This window comes from Pollicipes pollicipes, unplaced genomic scaffold (assembly GCF_011947565.3).
Source record: "Pollicipes pollicipes isolate AB1234 unplaced genomic scaffold, Ppol_2.1 Scaffold_4295;HRSCAF=5057_pilon_pilon_pilon, whole genome shotgun sequence".
Classification (NCBI taxonomy): domain Eukaryota; kingdom Metazoa; phylum Arthropoda; class Thecostraca; order Pollicipedomorpha; family Pollicipedidae; genus Pollicipes; species Pollicipes pollicipes.
In genome coordinates this window covers 1,889,174-1,907,366 of record NW_023596461.1, presented here as the reverse complement: position 1 = coordinate 1,907,366, position 18,193 = coordinate 1,889,174, and the positions used below count along the sequence as shown (strand labels likewise).

Below are 18,193 nucleotides of genomic sequence, written 5' to 3'. Positions count from 1 at the left end.
CATTGTAAACAAACCCGCAACTTGTGTTGGTCTCATCATCACCATGTGGTTCCAGTTGGTAGCTGAGTGGAAGGTTTAGACCATTGGCATTGTTTCAACGAACTAGGATCAATGACATTTATGAACTGCTTAGATCATTTGCGCAGATATCATTTATCTTTGGGAGAAGCTAACCATGTTATGCATGATGTGCTGAAAGCCTATCAGAGGAGAGATACATATTTCAAAACATTGTTAAGTGCCCTGATGTTTTGCTTTGTGTCAGTAGCATTTTTGGTAAAATAATTTTGGATTGTCCAGGGGCACTGCTGTATTGATTGATTTGTCATAAAATATTACCTTTTGGCCATGTTGGGAGGAAGTGAGAAGTAAGTACATTCTAGGTTTACAAAGTGAAGACGCAGTTCAATGTATTGTTGCTCCACCCTCCGCATTGCTCTCTCAGCTTTTTTTTGAAGAGCCGCATACCAATTAAATTACAATTAATCCAGTTATTGATTCCATCGATCGCATCGGGAGAGTACACTGGTTTATCGCAGAGATACGCGAATCGATCGTGAAACGTATCCGTGCGACATGTGTTGTACACTCCTCACTAGACGGCTTGGTTCGGCCCCGCGTAGGTACGGATCAAAAGTTTCCTTTCCGCAGCCGACGCCGTTCACGCCGTTGAAGCCAAGCTCGACAGAGGAGCGGTGTCCGATCCAGTGGTGGACCGGTAGAGAAATGGGGCCCATCACTCCATCGATCGTCGTGCCACCTGTTGTCTATCCCTCGCCTGACAACGTCCCCGACTCCGTCCGATTCCAGGTGCTGAGCGCGATGGTGAAGAGGCGCAGCCAGGCGTCGCTGGACGGCCAGCCGAGCGCGGTGCCGCCGGAGCTGGCCGACGAGCGGCTGACGCAGAGCAGCCGGCGTTCTGCCTCGGACACGGCCACGAGCCCGCCGGGCGCGACCTCTGACGGCCGGCCCACTTTGGCGGATTCCTCCGAGGCCGGGGCCCCGCCAACCGCCGGCTCGCCTCCGCCCGTGTCCTCCCCGCCGACCGGCGCGGTGGATTCCGCCTGACCGTCGGGCCACGTCGGCCTCCGGCTCGGGGCAGTGGCCAGCGTCCTCCCCGTCGACAGACGCGGTGGACGCGCCCGGTGTCAGGCTTCGACGCAGCCGGCGGCGGAGTGAGGCAGCTGAAGGCCACGACTCCGGGGATGCCCCGCGCGACGTTCGACTCGGGAACGAAGCCGGCGCGTCGGACGCCGGCTCTGACACCCCGGTGGCAGCGGCAGGCGCCGGGGCCGCCAGCGTCGGTGAGACCGCCGACAGCATTTGCAGCTCTGCTGACACTCCCGCTGCCGAGCCCAGCCCACCGCTGCCGCCGCCGCCGCTGCCGCTACCGCGGAGGCGGGGCGGCAGCGACGGGCCTGACGGGGCGACGACCCCACCGAATGGCTCCCGCAGGGCGAGCAGCCGGCGAGCGGCGGCCGCCGCCTCCGCTGCTAGCCCCGGTCACCGCGGTGCCGGCCGGCGTGGACCCACGACCTCCCCGCGCCGACCCTGCCTCTCCGAGAGCGACTCGTGCGACGCCGATGATCCTTTCGTAGGCTTCGACGCGTCATGCGCGCGTGCCGACGCGCCGCCGGCGCTGCGTCGCCTGATGCGTCGAGTGGAGACGGAGCTGCTGACCGGCGGCTGGCTGGGGACGCCGCCGTACCGGCGCCGGCGCCGCGCGCGGTCCGCCGGCGGGGATCCGCAGTCGCCGCTGGTGCCGGTGGACGGCCGGGGAGCGGTCGGAGGTGATGCTGCTGCTGGTCCGGTGGCGGCGCAGTGCTCTGCGGACGGTCAGCTGGCGGAAAGCAGCTCGAACGGAGGTCGAAGTTCCGACCGTAGCCAGCGCGGTGAAGAGCGTTTAAGGAGTGGGGAAAGTGGCACAAAGGCGCAGGAAATTTGGCGCCAACAGGAAAAGATTGTGAATAGCCCAAGTAGCAGGGAGGACGTTGTACAAAGCCCTGGATGGAGCCCAATCGTGCTCGACATACCGGCCAGTTGTGTCGACGAGGGACAGTGTTCGTCGTATTCCCCTGCATCGCTTAAAGTCTCGCCCGACGGTGTCAGAGACGCGGCCGACGCCCGCAGCGCGGACAGCACCAGAGGCAGGCGCGGTTCTTCCCGGGCGACCGCCTCGCGAGCGAAGACCGCGCGGACCCCGGCTGGCGCTCGATGGCCCGACCAGAGCGGGCTCTCCGCGGATGTGTTTGACACGGCGTCCGGGACCTCCGAGTCGCCGGCGCCGGCCCGGCGCGAGCCGCGCCGCGCCGCGCTGTGCGCTGACGAGTCGTGGGTCGAGGCGGCCGGCTCGCCGAGCCCGCTGCCGGCGGCGTCCGACTCGCGCAGCCTGCCGCCGTCCGCGGCCGACTCGGCCAGCGCGACGGCGTCGGAGGCGGCCAGCCCGGCGCGCGACGCGGTCGCGCCGCCCGCCGACGCCGACGACAACGCCTGCAGCTTTCCGTCGCTGCCGTCGCGCGCCTCCGACTCGGGCGAGAGCGGCGCCTCGTCGGCCGGCTCGGCGGCGGCCGGCTCCGGCCCGTCGGACGGCGCGTCACCGCCCGGCAGCGACGGCTACTCAGGCGGCGACGAAACGACCCGTGAGCCGCCGAGGGCGACGCACACCGCCCGCCGTCAGCGCGCCGCCGCCTCGCAGTCGGGCGGCGGCGGCGGTGACTGGCCCGGGTCCACTTCCTCGCTGATCGGAGGCGGCGACGCGTCAACCGGTGACCTCTTTAGCAGGAAGGCTGGACTCGGGCAGAGTACGAGGGGAGGAGGAGTGGGCATGCGGATGGAAGAGGCGCTGGAGGGCGCGGGAACGGTGCCCACAGAGTCGGAGCAGCAAGAGCAGGTGGCGTTCGTGTACGCCGCAGGGCCGCCGTCGTCTTCTCCCGTGGGCGGCCAGCGCGGCACGTGGCTGCGCCGGCTCGACCGGCCGTCGCCGCCGCCTCGCCCCGACGTGGCCGACCAGCCGCCGACTCCGCCACTGTCGTCTCCGGACTCGTCGCCGACGTGGCGCGCTGCGAGCCGTGGGCCGCACCGTCCGGCGCCGCCGGAGACGCCGCTGGAGGCGCCGCCGTCCGACGACGAGGACGGCCCGTTCGCCGGCTGGACGGCCGAGAGTCTCGGCCTGGACGCGCGCGAGCGGGCCGCCCGGCTCGCCGCCCAGGCGCTCGACTCGACCGGCGGGTTCGCGGCCTCGACGGCGCCGCAGCCGCTCGGCGCGGAGGAGGCCGGTGACGCGTCCCTCGGTCGGTCAGGAGCGCGACTACCGCGGCTCGTCCGGCGGCGAGGTGGCTGTCGGAGTCGGAGCTGTCGGGAAGAAGCTGCCCGAGCAGGTGACACCGGACGGCGATGCCAGCTCTAAGAGCCGGGCTTCGAGGCGTGACTACGGTGACGGGGACTGGAACCGACCCAGACGTGAGAATGATACATTTTTGGAATCGAGCTCTGCTGGTCATCACGCTTTGGAACAGGTGGGGACAGACCGGGATTCCATACCGGCTCGAGAAACAAGTCATGCTGGACTCGGGGCGGATACCCAGCGGTCGGGGGAGGAAACCGGTGGATTCGGACACGAGCTCGGTATCCAAGCACTCAGCTCCGAAACACGCTAGGGGTGAAGGCCGGCTCCGATTCTAATGATGCTCGGAAAGAACTAGTCAAGAAGGAAGTGTATTTGGTGTCCAAGATCCCATTACCTGGGGAAGGTTTGACTGACCCAGTCACAGTTTTCAAAAGTTATGTATGTGATGAGATTACGACGCACTCGAAATGTGATTCCGGAAGCCAGCTGGAGAGATGTCCGTCACCAGCCATAGACTCGGTAGCAATGGTCTCATCGGTAGTTTGCGAGACAACTGATTCGGGCTCGTCCAAAAAACGGGCGAAGATTCCACTTCGTGCTCCCGAGAATCACGGACTGGGCGTCTTCGCAAACGCGGCCAAAGAGCCCATTATCTGCTTCGAAGACAATCCATTCGGCGACTCCCAAAGAGCGGCCGAGAAGCACTTCGCAAGGTCTCAAGAAAACCGACGTGGGCTCTTCTCAAAAACGGCGGGAGAGCCCAATCCGTGGTCCCAAATCAAATGACTCTAGCTCTTCACGAAAACGGTCAAAGAGCCCACTGCGCGCCTCTAAGACATCTGATTCGCATTCGTCTAAAAAACGTCTGAGTAGTCCACTTCCTGTCTCTGAGAAAAAGGATCGAAGTTCTTCACAACAACGGTCGAAGAGTCCACTGTCTACTTCCAAGACCACTGATCCGGGCTCTTCCGAAAAGCGGCCGAAGAGTCCTCTGCATATTCCCAGGAAAACCGATTTTGCCTCTTCCAAAAACCGGGCAAGAAGCCCATTGCATGCTCCCAAGGCAACTGATGCTTGTCCTCCACAGAATCGGCCGAAGAGCCCGCCGCCTTCTTCCAGGGCAGCTTACTTACAGTCTTCCGAAAAACGGTCGAAAAGCCCGCCGCGTTCGTCTTGGACGTGTGACCCGCATTCCTCCCAAAAGCGGTCGAAGAGCCCGCTAGCTGCCAATAGGACAACTGATCCGGGCTCTTCCAAAAAGCGGCCGAGGAGCCCACAGCATGCTCCAAGGACAGCTAGCTCGAGCTCTTCACAAAAACGACCGAAGAGCCCTGTGCATGTTCCCAAGACAACTAACTCGTGCTCCTCGCAGAAACGACCCAAGAGTCCATTTCCTGCTCCCCAGAAAACTGATCAGACTTATTCACAGAAACGAAAGAATCTTCTGCCTGCTGACAGCAAGGTTGATTCGTGGTCTTCCCAAAAACGGCCGAAAAGCCCGCCGCATGCCCCCAAGACGCACGAGTCGTGTCCCATGCAGAAACGGCCGAACAGTCCACCGCTTACTTCCAAGACAACCCATTTACCATTCTCCTCAAAACGGTTGAACGCCACACCGCCTATTTCTCAGGCGACTGATTTATACTCAAGAAAGCGGCCGAGTAGTCTGCTGCAAGCCCCCGAAACCACTGATGTGTGTTCCTTCCAAGAACGCGTGAAGGACACGCGGTTTGGAACACGGCATGCCCCAAAAATGGGTGATTCGTGTTCTTCCACAAAGCAGCCGGATATTCCACTGCCTGCTTCAAAGATAGCTGATACCTACTCACCAAAAAGCCGACGCGAACAAGAAATTCAGCCAGGTACCGTTGTTCTATGCGACATTCCTTTGCCAGATCAAATTCCTACCCCAACTCCTTGTGTTCAAGAACGAGACGGCAGTCAAACGGTCTCTGACTCCGTGAGAACGCTGCTGGAGTCGGTGAGAGCAGACGCGGGGTCGATTTCCGGCATCCCCCTGCCAGAACGCGCCCCGGCTGCCACTGGGCCCACCTTCAGCAGTCCGCCGCAAGGACAGGTCACGCCTGCTTCAAATCCAGTTTCCAGGAGTCCGATGCAAGCTGAAAATGCAGCGGACACAGCAGGTGTGTCGAAGATCCCACTTCCTGGACTTGGACATGTCTATGACGACTCGTGGTCCAAGAGTCCGCCGCAAGCAAACGTCACTGTCAGTTCTGATTTTGTTATGACAGTCTCACGAGCGGAGACGGTAACAGCCCAGGCGGACTCGCCTTCCAAGAGCTTGCCTCGAGAAGAAGCGCAGGTGGGCCTAGACTCCGGTTTCAAAAGAAGCCTGCATGAGCCGGCACTGCGGGAGTCTGTGGCCGCTATCCCACTGCCGGGGCAGGTCACAAGCGAGGCGATGGCTGGGTCCGCGAGTCCATCGGAAGCACGACCAGCAGCAGTCTCTGGCGTCCCGCTTCCGGATGCAACCGCCTTGGGCCCGAGTCCCGCATCCCGGAGTCCACCGAGCCCACGGCTCAAGCCCCTCCCGGACTCTGACCACAGGAGTCCGCTTAAAATGCAGATCAAGGTGCCCGCGGACTCCGACTCGAAGAGCCCGCTGAAGCAGCGCATCAAGGCGTTCCTGGATTCCGATTCCAGAGGTCTGCAAAGAATGCAGGTCAAAGATCTCATGCTCACCGGCTCCATGAGTCCGCAGAGGCCGCAGGTCACCTGTGCCCGTGGATTCTGGGGAGTTCGGTAGTCCGCCTGATGACGGAACGATGACCGGCTCCAAGAGTCCACCCATGCCTGAGGTCAGCGCGCCCGCGGACTCCGACTCCAAGAGTCCGCTCATGCGTCAGGTCAGCGCTCCGGCGGACTCCGATTCCAAGGATTCGTTGACGCCGCAGGTCATGGCGCCGCTGAATCTCGAGTCCATGAGTCCCCTGATGTCGCAGGCTAGTGCGGGCGTGGACTCGGACGCCAAAAGTTTGCGGGGCTCGCAGACCACTGTGCCCGTGGACACTGAGGAGTCCAAGAGTCCGCCCCTCCACACACCGGCGGCCGACCCCAGCTCTCGCTCCGAGGATGCGGGGAGGAAGGACCCGGCCGTTAACGGCGACGGCGCCGCCGACGTCAAGGGCGAAGATCCGCCGCAGCCGGCCGGGTCTCTGGACGCCGAGGGCAAGGTGGGAGGCTCCTCGGGAGTCGGCCCAGACCAGGGCAAGGTCGGTGGCAAGACGGCGGCGCTGACGCCGGCCAGACCGCAGAGGCTGAAGGGCGCCGAAGCGCGGGCCAACGCCGTCAAGATAGAGGAGAAACTCAGGAACTATCGGGTGAGTGAAATCGGTGTTCTGTGCGATCGTTCACAGTGAGTTTGACCCATGATGTCTACAGGTCTCCTTACCCGCTAAGGTAATGGTCTGCGCTTCCAACTTGTTCCAGTTCGGATTATTGTGTCGAGAAAAGAACACATGATACCAGGCGAAGTCATTTCGCTTCGTAAACGAGAATAGCGCGATAACATTCACGTGTTGTATGTATATGGTGCATGCATGCGTATATACATGCGCATCATGGTACGTGTATGCCTCATATGGTTCAAAAGTTTTGTGATATGTTAATTCGATCTGCCATGATACGCTCTTGGTTGCCCACTCACCTGCGCATGTGAATTTTTCAGTGAGGTTAGTAAACGTGTGTTACGTGTTCCCTCCAGCTCAATCTGTCCTTAGAAATGCGACTTTGATGTACAGTCCCCCTCCCCCACTCTGGGCAAAAATCACCTACTGCTCACCTGCCTTGCATAGCTGTTGTAGATATTTTATTAACTTCCCTTCTAAAGCACATCTCTCACGCTCCTCATCTCATGCTCACTGTGTGTACTGGATTTATTGTCTTCCATGGTGCTTGCAATCGTGTGCAAAGCACCATGAAAGCATCACCACCACCAAACTACACCTCCGCGGTAGTTCCGGCAGTGTGGCCAAAAGCATGAAAAACGCAACAAGCTCCTAAGCCACACATCAACATACCAGCGGTCTACCCATCGTCACTTTGTACTGTTCCCTTCTCTTGATGCAGTGTGCCCTCTTCTCATTCCGCTTTGACGTCTGCTTTACAGTTGGCCTGGTCTTTGCTGAATATTCGTTCCCACTGCCGGCGTTACGTGATCCGACCCCCCCCCCCCCCCCCCCCATGAAGTCCCTTCAGTCCGCGTTGCCTCTCGCGCCGTCCGCCGTCCGCTGACGTGACCGGCCGCCCGCCAGGTGATCTCGGACAACATTTGGCTGCGGCAGCAGAAGGCCACCAAGCAGCAGAAGGAGACGCGGCGCATGGTGTGCGACTGTAGCCTCTCGGCGGACGAGATGGAGCGCGGCGAGCAGGGCTGCGGCGCCGACTGCCTCAACCGGCTGCTCATGATCGAATGGTAATGACAATGCCCGGCCGGCTGCTCATGATCGAATGGCAATAACATTAGTCGGCCGGCTGCTCATGATCGAATGGTAATGACAATGCCCGGCCGGCTGCTCATGGTCGAATGGTAATGACATTAGCCGGCCGGCTGTTCATGATCGAATGGTAATAACAATAGCCGTTCGGTTGCTCATGATCGAATGGTAATAACAATAGCCGTTCGGTTGTTCATGATCGAGTGGTAATAACAAAAGCCGTTCGGTTGCTCATGATCGAATGGTAATAACGATAGCCGGCCGGCTGCTCATGATCAAATGGTTATGTCAATGTCTCAACCGGATGTTCATGGTTGACTTATACTGATGATGTCAGGCCATCATTAAGAAAGGCCGCACCCGCCTGCTATGATATGATATATTATTCGGGTATCATGTCACGACATTAGAGACAGGCCCAGCTGTGGCCTCCGTGTGGACCTGCCCTTCCGGACGCGGCCTGGTCGCGCTCGGCGCCCCCGTTCTGAGCCATGCCGTCGGCCACAGCGGTTCGCGGTGTCCGCTGGGGGAGCGCTGCTCCAACAAGCGGTTCGGCCGGCGCCGCTATTGCCGGACCGAGGTGTTCCGCACCGAGCTGAAGGGCTACGGCCTGCGCGCGCTGCAGGACATGCCGGCCGGTGCCTTCATCTACGAGTACGTCGGAGAGGTGAGTGGGCGCTGGCGGGCTGCGGTGACTGAGGTGGTGAGCGCGGCGACTGCCCGACGCTCGGCGCGTGAAGGGGTGGTGGTGATGTGCGGAAAGGTGGTGCAGGGACGTGGTGGAGGCCCCGGTGGTGGTGGGAACGGCGAGCGGGCGATGTGGCGGGATTCACAACACCGTCGAGTGCGGCGAATGAATCGGGTAGTTATTTTAGGTTTGTTTAATGCTACCACACGGCTTGTGTGTGTGCGTATTCATACGTCATTGGGCTCACCCGCCTGTCAGCGTGTAACCTCTGTACCACGTGCCGACGTTTCCCGTAAGGTCCGACCGTGGCGGGCCTCGGAGACGGCACAGTGGAGCTGCTGTTCTGCGCTCACGGTCGTCCGGGCGTTTCACCACAGGCGCCGTGTCTGGCTGGCGGGGCCAAACCACGTGACGCTGTTTGGCAGGTGCTGGACCTGCGCGAGTTCAGGCGTCGCCGCAAGGAGTACAGCCGCCTGCGGTACCACCATCAGTACTTCATGGCCCTGCGTGGCGACACGATTGTCGACGCCACCGAGCGCGGCAACGACTCGCGCTTCATCAACCACAGCTGCGACCCCAACTCCGAGACTCAGAAGGTGGGCGAGCGAGAGAGCGGCCTCGCGGCTCCGCCCGCGAGCTACCGACGGGCGCCGTCCGAGCTCCTCTGTGTGCCGGAGGCGCGCTGGCTGCTTGGCTCGGGGGGGGGGGGGGGGAGGTGAGGTGTTGTTGTGGGGACGCTGGAAAGCGACGTGTTTTAGATGACAGGGCCGGTTATTTGGAATGTCAGGATTGTGTATTTTGCTCACACAGATAGGTGTGAGTGATGTGCTTGTTAGCGTGTGGAGCTGGATGTTCAGAGGCCCGTGTTTTAATTCGCGGGGTGGACGATTTGGGGGCTTTGCTGGGCTTGTCGCCCCAGTCACTGAGAGATTGGAAGGGTAGACACGGCGATGGTTAGAACTGAAATAGTCTGCACAACTGAAATAGTCTACCAAAATAGTCTGGCCAACTTCGCGGGTGTGTGGCCAGAAACTAGAGCGGTCTATGTGTAAAAAGGACAGCTGTGAATTCCGCCGAATGATCTTCGAGAGGATTTCAGTTCAAAACCCCATATAAATGTGGAACACTCCCTTTGAAATGTAAGCCAGCCATATGAGCCGTGACGTTGCACGCACTCATCGGCTGTCATTGCTGGTGTCGGGTGTCGGCCGGCGAGTGTCCGCGTCTCCGCCCGTGCGGGCCGTGACCGCCGCCGCCGTCTCCGCCGCCAGTGGACGGTGAACGGGGAGCTGCGGATCGGCTTCTTCACGCAGCGGCCCGTCGCCGCTGGCGAGGAGATCACATTCGACTACCAGCTGCGCAGGTACCGCCGGCGCGGGAGTGGTCTGCATTCGTGCATTGGAAGGCAATACAATTTAGAGTTCTGAATGACATGTTCGACCTATTTGTGAGCTTGTTTGAGCCTGTTACCCAAGGCCGTTCTTTTTGCCAGTCCGCCATGCAGCGAGTTCCTCCGGGCTCTGTTATTTGGCACCAGTTACGTGACGCCCTCTCCTCCCGTCCGAACGCAGTTTGCGTCGGTCAAATCATGCAGCAGAAATGCCGCCGCCCCTCAAGGACGCTTGGCATGGGACAATCGCACGCTCCAGTCACAGGTCGGCTGCTAACCTCGTCCCTCGGCGCCCAGGTACGGTCGACGCGCACAGCGCTGCTTCTGCGGCTCCGCCCAGTGCCGCGGCTGGATCGGCCGCAAGCCGGACGAGCAGACCACCGAGGAGGAGGAGGAGGAGGAGGAAGAGGAGGACGACGAGGAGAACGAGCCAGAGGCGGAGGAAGGGAATGAGTACTGTCCGCGCGACGCCGGCCTGCAGCGGCGCAGCGAGCGGGCCAAGCAGCGCCGCGACGCTGCTCAGAGAGAGGTGAGCCGACGGCCGCTGGTCACGGCACTGAGAGGGCCAGCAGCAGATGGAAGGGAACGGCGGTCTGTGTGCTTTCCCTCTGCTGGGTGTGAACGTCGGGTCCCTGTTCCGAGCTAGCGTTGGAGACCTTCCGGCCGGTGGCGTCGGTGTTGTGTGACGCAGTGTGCCCCCCACCTGTCGTCAGCTGGCGGTGGAAACCCCCCGGCTGGTGGCGTCAGTGTCGTGTGACGCAGTGTGCCCCCACCTGTCGTCAGCTGGCGGTGGAGATCTCCCGGCTGGTGGCGTCAGTGTCGTGTGACGCAGTGTACCCCCACCTGTCGTCAGCTGGCGGTGGAGATCTCCCGGCTGGTGGCGTCAGTGTTGTGTGACGTAGTGTACCCCCACCTGTCGTCAGCTGGCGGTGGAGATCTCCCTGCTGGTGGCGTCAGTGTCGTGTGACGTAGTGTACCCCCACCTGTCGTCAGCTGGCAGTGGAGATCTCCCGGCTGGTGGCGTCAGTGTTGTGTGACGCAGTGTGCCCCCACCTGTCGTCAGCTGGCGGTGGAGATCTCCCGGCTGGTGGCGTCAGTGTCGTGTGACGCAGTGTGCCCCCACCTGTCGTCAGCTGGCGGTGGAGATCTCCCGGCTGGTGGCGTCAGTGTCGTGTGACGCAGTGTGCCCCCACCTGTCGTCAGCTGGCGGTGGAGATCTCCCGGCTGGTGGTGTCAGTGTTGTGTGACGTAGTGTACCCCCACCTGTCGTCAGCTGGCGGTGGAGATCTCCCGGCTGGTGGCGTCAGTGTCGTGTGACGCAGTGTGCCCCCACCTGTCGTCAGCTGGCGGTGGAGATCTCCCGGCTGGTGGCGTCAGTGTCGTGTGACGCAGTGTGCCCCCACCTGTCGTCAGCTGGCGGTGGAGATCTCCCGGCTGGTGGCGTCAGTGTTGTGTGACGTAGTGTGCCCCCACCTGTCATCAGCTGGCAGTGGAGATCTCCCGGCTGGTGGCATCAGTGTCGTGTGACGCAGTGTGCCCCCACCTGTCGTCAGCTGGCGGTGGAGATCTCCCGGCTGGTGGCGTCAGTGTTGTGTGACGTAGTGTGCCCCCACCTGTCGTCAGCTGGCGGTGGAGATCTCCCTGCTGGTGGCGTCAGTGTCGTGTGACGTAGTGTACCCCCACCTGTCGTCAGCTGGCAGTGGAGATCTCCCGGCTGGTGGCGTCAGTGTTGTGTGACGCAGTGTGCCCCCACCTGTCGTCAGCTGGCGGTGGAGATCTCCCGGCTGGTGGCGTCAGTGCGTACCGGCCAGCGCTGTCACCCGGCGTGTACCGCCTCAGTCACGGGGCCATGCCCTTGTTCACCCCAGTCTCCGTGCGCTGCGTTAATGCTGAGGCTGTCAATTCGGGTTGGACGATTGCGTACTCGGAGTCAGTTTGTCGCCGTGTGTTATAACTGTGTGGGTGTCGGCTTTGCCAGCGGCGCCGCCCGTCTCAGGGGTGTGACATCTTCTCCGATCGTCGAGCGGTCCCCGTAGTCGTGTGAGCGTGGTCCCCGTAGTCTGGCTCGGTGGCGCGCCGCCGTCCTGCCCCTGTCCCTGACCCTGGCCGTGGCCTGACACCGGGCTCCGCTGCGCGTCAGGCGGCTGTTCCTCGACTACCACGGCCTGCGGCTCATCTGGACGTGGATGGCGAGCGGCCCGTCCGCGGTCGAGCCGCCCGACGCCGAGGCGCTCAGCCTCCGGCGCGAGGTTCGTCAACCCTCTTTTCCCATCCGAAACTCACACACATACACGCTGACACTGCTGACATTGGCGTAGCCCGAACAATGGCGGGTCCTAGTGAGGTCTGAACCACAGCCATCGTGTTCTTGCGACGTTTTGCGCCGTGCAGGATGGTGTCTTACATTTAAAGTCCCTCCTGACGTGTGTGTGTGGAGGGCATGTCTGACGACCCCAATGCCGTCGTGTGCTGTCGCGTGTCTTGGTGTAGCGCTGTACCCCGTCTCTCCTCGTGTGAGACCCAACCCACTCAAGATCCACCGACACCACCAAAGCAAAGAAACACGCGGTTTTCGTACTCGTGGACTTCCCTCAGTCAATTACACGGGGCTCCGTTCTGGCTGCGTTCACGCTGTCTGTATGCCGGGCGCTGACCGGCCCTCGCTCATGTCTGTACGTACGTCTGTGTGCGTGTCAGGTGCTGCTGACGCTGGCCGGGTGCTGACCGGCCCCTGACCGGCCCCTGCCCGTGTCTGTACGTACGTCTGTGTGCGTGTCAGGTGCTGCTGACGCTGGCCGGGTGCTGACCGGCCCCTGACCGGCCCCTGCCCGTGTCTGTACGTACGTCTGTGTGCGTGTCAGGTACTGCTGACGCTGGCCTGGTGGTGACCGGCCCCTGCCCATGTCTGTACGTACGTCTGTGTGCGTGTCAGGTGCTGCTGACGCTGGCCGTGCTGCCGATCCCGGACCGGACGGCGCTGCGCGAGAGCCGCGTGCTGGGCGCCGTCGAGCGCTGGGCGCTGGCCAGCCGGCCCAGCACGCCGCCCACGCCCGACACCGACACGCCCAGCGACAACACACCGCCGGAGACGGCCGGCCCGCCCGACCGCGACGCGGCTGAGGTCAGCGGCCGGCCTGGGGTCAGGGATCAGCCGGGCGGGCGTCGGGGCCCAGGTGGTTTGAGTCGGCTCCAGTAGTCATTTTATAGGGAAAAGGGTGCGGTGTGTTGTGTATGCAAGTTGACGCGCAATAAAACTTGAATTTCCTCCCCCACCCACGTCACGAGCGAAAGCAGCTTAGCGTAGACTGCGCCCTACTGACGCGCAAAACGAGTGAAACCTGACATCAGCTGTGTGCGGCGAGATGAACGACGGTTTACACACAAGCCGGCGTCGTCGCAGTGTAGGTACTGAGCGCGGCGCTGTTGCCCGCCATTTGGCAGATCGCGGAGCTGGCCTCCCAGTTGCTGGGCGCCTGGTCGATGCTGCAGGACGTGTTCCGTATTCCCAAGAAGGAGCGACTGCAGCGGATGCGCGAGCACGAGAAGGAGGCCGGTAAGCCGCCCCCGCCGCCGCTTCTGTTGCCCTCTCCGCCGTTTCCGGTTGTGCCTCCGTTGTCTGTGCCTGTCTCCCCGCTGTCCATGCCTGTCTCTGCTGTCCGCGCTTGTCTCTCCGCCGTCCGTGTCCGTCTCTCCGCCGTCCGTGTCCGTCTCTCCGCTGCCCGTGCCTGTCTCTCCGCTGCCCGTGCCTGTCTCTCCGCTGTCCGTGTCTGTTTCTCCGCTGTTCTTGCCCGTCTCTCCGCCGTCCGTGTCCGTCTCTCCGCTGCCCGTGCCTGTCTCTCCGCTGCCCGTGCATGTCTCTCCGCTGCCCGTGCCTGTCTCTCCGCTGTCCGTGCCTGTCTCTCCGCTGTCCGCGTCCGTCTCTCCCCTGCCCGTGTCCGTCTCTCCGCTGCCCTTGTCTGTCTCTCCGCTGCCCGTGCCTGTTTCTCCGCTGTCCGTGTCTGTTTCTCCCCTGCCCGTGCCTGTCTCTCCGCCGTCCGTGTCTGTCTCTCCGCTGTTCTTGCCTGTCTCCGCTGCCCGTGTCTGTCGCCGCCGCCGGGCAGCGGTGGTGAGGGCACTGTGCGGCCACTGTTGCCCGTTCTATCGCCGTGGCCGAGTAACCGTCGCCGGCATAGGCGTCTGACATCGATGCGCCTCGTCCACTTCGTGTTCACTCCGATGGAGGGCACAGTGCGACGTAACTCTTCCTCACCACCATCACCGCGTGTACACTGTGTACACCGCCATTGCAGTGACGCCTTCCGTCTGCGTCTGTTCCTCGGCCCCCTGGGAGACGCCGCCGCGCGGAACAGTCGCCGAGCGTTGGCCCACCGAAACTCGTGCGTGATGAGGCGGCCGCGGCTCGCCGGGCGGTGTGATGACTGTCCCGCCGGCGCGTGTGCCGCAGACCGCGGCTACCAGACGTACCTGGAGCAGCAGACGCGCGCCAGCTCGCTGCACGCGAAGCGCGGCTACGGCTGCTCGCCGGAGCGGCACAAGCGCGGCAGGGAGTCGCCCGAGCCGGCCGAGCGGCGCGCCAGCAAGTACCGCGCCTTCAGCGACAGGTGGGTGTGTCGCGACATCCGGCCTGAACGAGCGGTACCCATCCGTTCGGCCTGGACGAGCGGTACCCCTCCGCCCCCCCCCCCCCCTCCCATCCCTCTCCGCCCGCTCCCATCTCTCCTCCGCTTGGCCTGGACGAGCAGTGCCCCTCCGCCCGCTCCCATCCCCCCTCTGCCCACTCCCATCCCCCTCTGCCCTCTTATCCCTTTCCCCAATGTGTGCGTGTTGGTTGATGCTGACTGCTGGTGCTGCCGCTCCATGTTTGCCGCCGGCGGTAGTTCAGGACTCCATCCTTGGTGCGGTGGTCATAAGCATCGACTTCTCAGTTGCTGGTGAATGCTACTCAAAAGTGTACCTTAAAGCCGCTCGGAGTCTGACACCAGCACGATGTTTCGCTCAAAAGGTGACACTGCACTTGTTGTTCGAAGTGTGGTTACAATCGTTACCCGTTCAGGTGCGGTGACGCGTGCCTTCGCTATCCTCACGCTTCTGTTTCGTCGGTGGTTCCCCTTTGCACCCACCACCCGGGGCGCCGCCGCTGATGCGCCTCTGCGTCCCGCCGTCCCCTACGTGTTGGGGATGCGCTCTGTACCCATCAGTCGTCACCGGTACCGACATTCCCGCCGCAGTAAGTCGCTGTGTCTACCGTGGAGGCTTTGTGGTGATGTAGCCCGAGCTGGCCGCACATGATGACCCTGGAGGATCTCAGCACGTGGTGTCCGTATTGCTCTGTGAACTAACCTGCCTCCGCTGTCCGCCCTTCCGCCAGTGGCCTCACCACCCAAGAGCGACGCAAGCTCTTCACGCTGGAGGTGCAGCGGGAGGAGGAAGAGGCACGGCGACAGCGCGAGCGGCTGGCGCAGGCGGACGAGCCGCCGACCGAGCCGGATGAGCCGGCGGACGACCAGCGCCGCCAGCAGGAGCAGCAGCAGGAGCTGTGGAGCGGCCACGAGGAGCGCTGCGCCCTGCTCGGCCTCGACCCGTACCTCACGCCCATCTTCGACGCTAGCTTTCAGTGAGTGGGCCGGCCGCGGGCGCGAGCGAGGGAAGCACCCAAGCCGCGTCTGGCTGAACACACGCACGATGCTAGCGCACGGACGGCTAGGGAGCCGCGCTGCTCTGTAGTGATGACGTTACGTGTCGGCGCGGCTTCGACCGCCCGCCGGGCTATTGTCTCGCGGGTCGAACGCCGCCTCGACGGCTGATCGGTCTCCTGACGGGACCGCCGCATCGTCAGGTACTACTGGGAGCCGAGCGCCGGCGCGTGGCAGCCGTACACGCCCGGCGATCCGGCCGTGCCGCTGGTGGCGGCGGCCGGCGCCGACCCCGCGCTCATGGCCGCCCTGCCGCACCACCTGGCCGTCTGTCAGGTCAGTCTGACCTGACGTGACCTAACCTAACCTGACCTGATTGGGACTGGGTCAGGTCAGCACTGGCTGTGCTTGGTCAGCGTGCATGGCGCACTGGCTGGCTGTCAGCGCTGTCAGCATAGCGACAGGCTTGGTCAAAACGGACCTGGTGCGTGGCAATGTCTGGAGTTGAATGCGTTGCGCGTTATCAGTGCCCGCCACAGCTGAAGCGTGTGTGTGTCTGGTTCCCTCCGTGAATGTACCTGGGTGATATGTGCCGCAGCCGTAGCCGACATGCGCCAGTCGCGGTGTTGTCGTTTGTCTCGGTTGTTTGATTGACCTCGGTGCCTCCGGCCGAGGCGTCTGTGAGGGTCGTGTCTCCCCAATGCTGGCTCGCTGCCCCTGAATCAGAGCCGCGCGACGCTGACCTTGCGTGGTGGGGCCGCTGTCGGCAGAGCATGGCGGCCGTGGACCTGCTGCAGGCGCAGCAGTACCTGGAGAAGGTGGCGCAGCAGCGGCCGACGGCGGCGGCGGCGGCGGCGACGACGCCGCCGGCGCCGGCGCCGGCGCCGCCTCAGCCGCGCCCGTCGGCCGGCCGCTCGCCACCGGCGCCGGTCAGCTGCGGCCGGCCGCCGTCGTCCAGCGGCGCCGCGCCGCCCGAGCCGCCACCGCCGCCGCCGCGTCTCAGCGCCGCCCAGAGGCGGAGGTCGACCGGCGAGCCGACGTCGCCGCCGCGGCCCTCGCTCGCCGAGCGGCTGCCGAGCATGGGCATCATGGACCTGCTGCGCGCTCAGGTGTCCGGCAGGTGGGTCCTCGCCGAGGCTTAACCAGTGGTCTCGGCGGCACTGGGTGACGGATGGAGGCCGGTTTGTGTTGTGCAGGAGCTGCCCCAGTTGGTGCGGTCCGTGGTCCGTCATTGTCTGAAATGTTACTGCACAAACGGGAGTCATCGCCTACTGTTTAGGTGATGACTTCCAGCAGATCAGGCAGGGGTGGCTAGTGTCAGTGGAGCCAACGCACTGGATTCTTTTCCGATGCCAGAGTTCCAAAGTATCTCGCGAACACACTCCTTAGCGCGCTGACACCAGAGCCTGAAAGCCGCAACGAACCTGGAGACACGTCAATGCCAGCGAGGTGGCAATGACTGCGGCGTGGCGGATAACCGCCGTGCGCTGCAGCAGGTCCCCGACGGCGTTGCGCGCGCGACGGCGTCTGCGCACCGCTGACGGCCGCGCCCTGGCCGGCAGGTTCGTGGGCGACGCGCCGGCGCCGGCGCCGCTGACGGCGCTGGCCGAGCCCGTGTCGGACATCCCGCTGCCGCAGGAGCCGGAGCCGGCGCGGCGCGAGCCGGCGCGGCCGCCGCCGCCGCCGCCCGAGCCCAGCGTCCGGCTGCCGGCCAACTGGCGCCAGGCGACCGACGACGCCGGCCGCGTCTACTACTACCACCAGGTCGGCTCCCGCCCGCCGCTGGTGCCGCTGCTGCCGGGGAGCGGGACCCAGGCTATGTGCTGTTTGTCATTCGCACGCCGGACGTACAGACCATCTACTGAATGGTTTGGTGGACGGCTTCTGTTTATCAGTGGCTCCAAGCGTCAAGAGTCTTTACTTAAGTTGCCCAGCTTCATGTTTGTGTGATTAGGGATGTAATAATGATGGCAGATGGGGTTTCATCTGACGAGATGCAGGGGCCAGTCACATTTTTAGGAATGCAGGGTATGACAAAAGTTACTGCCATCGGGCACACACGACTATGCTTGCTACCATCTTCATTTACACTATCTACCTCCTATTAACCTGATCAAATATATTAGTTTCACGAGAGGTCCATCGCCGCGTTCTTGTGAGGGTTGGCGTCACCAGGTGGCGCATTACGACGCAGTCGTTTTCCGTTAGTTGTATTGCAGTTGGCATCATCGGACAACGTCTTTCACTAATATCTGCAGCTGCGACTTGGGTTAGCGAAATCCGCACGCACCTCGCTAGATCTGAGCTCGGTTCTCACGACTTGACGTCCGACGTGCTGCCGAATGCGTCGCTCGACCCGTCCCGCTCCCCCACGCGATTGGGAGGGCCTGGCTGACCGGCACCGCCGCGTGGTGCGGCCGTCCGAGCGCCGCGGTGTGCACCGTCCGACGCCGGCGCCGGAGCGGCGCGCCCTCACCTGTCGGCCGTCTCCGGCCCGCTCGCCAGGTGACGTTCGAGTCGCGCTGGGAGCCACCGGCCTACCCCGACTCGACGACAGTGGCCGACCCGCCGACGGGCGGCTCGCCGGCTGCGTCCGACTCCAGCTCCAGCTCGTCCAGCTCGTCCAGCTCCAGCTCCGGCTCGGGCTGCTCCAGCTCCAGCAGCTCCACTAGCCAGGTG

At 63.1% G+C, this 18,193-nt stretch overlaps 1 protein-coding gene across 1 annotated transcript; it reads left to right on the top strand.

Annotated features, from left to right (window-relative positions):
* Nucleotides 1-6,100: 6,100 nt before the first annotated feature.
* LOC119096518 (histone-lysine N-methyltransferase SETD2) lies at nucleotides 6,101-16,656 on the top strand. The gene is made up of 15 exons (XM_037219426.1): nucleotides 6,101-6,687; nucleotides 7,621-7,781; nucleotides 8,311-8,470; nucleotides 8,917-9,087; nucleotides 9,763-9,854; nucleotides 10,179-10,410; nucleotides 10,665-10,693; nucleotides 12,022-12,130; nucleotides 12,814-13,002; nucleotides 13,323-13,434; nucleotides 14,326-14,482; nucleotides 15,250-15,495; nucleotides 15,718-15,784; nucleotides 16,285-16,332; nucleotides 16,582-16,656. Exons 1-15 carry the CDS (start codon nucleotides 6,133-6,135, stop codon nucleotides 16,654-16,656), a joined length of 2,403 nt encoding a protein of 800 aa, XP_037075321.1. The 5' UTR covers nucleotides 6,101-6,132.
* The last annotated feature ends 1,537 nt before the right edge of the window (nucleotides 16,657-18,193 follow it).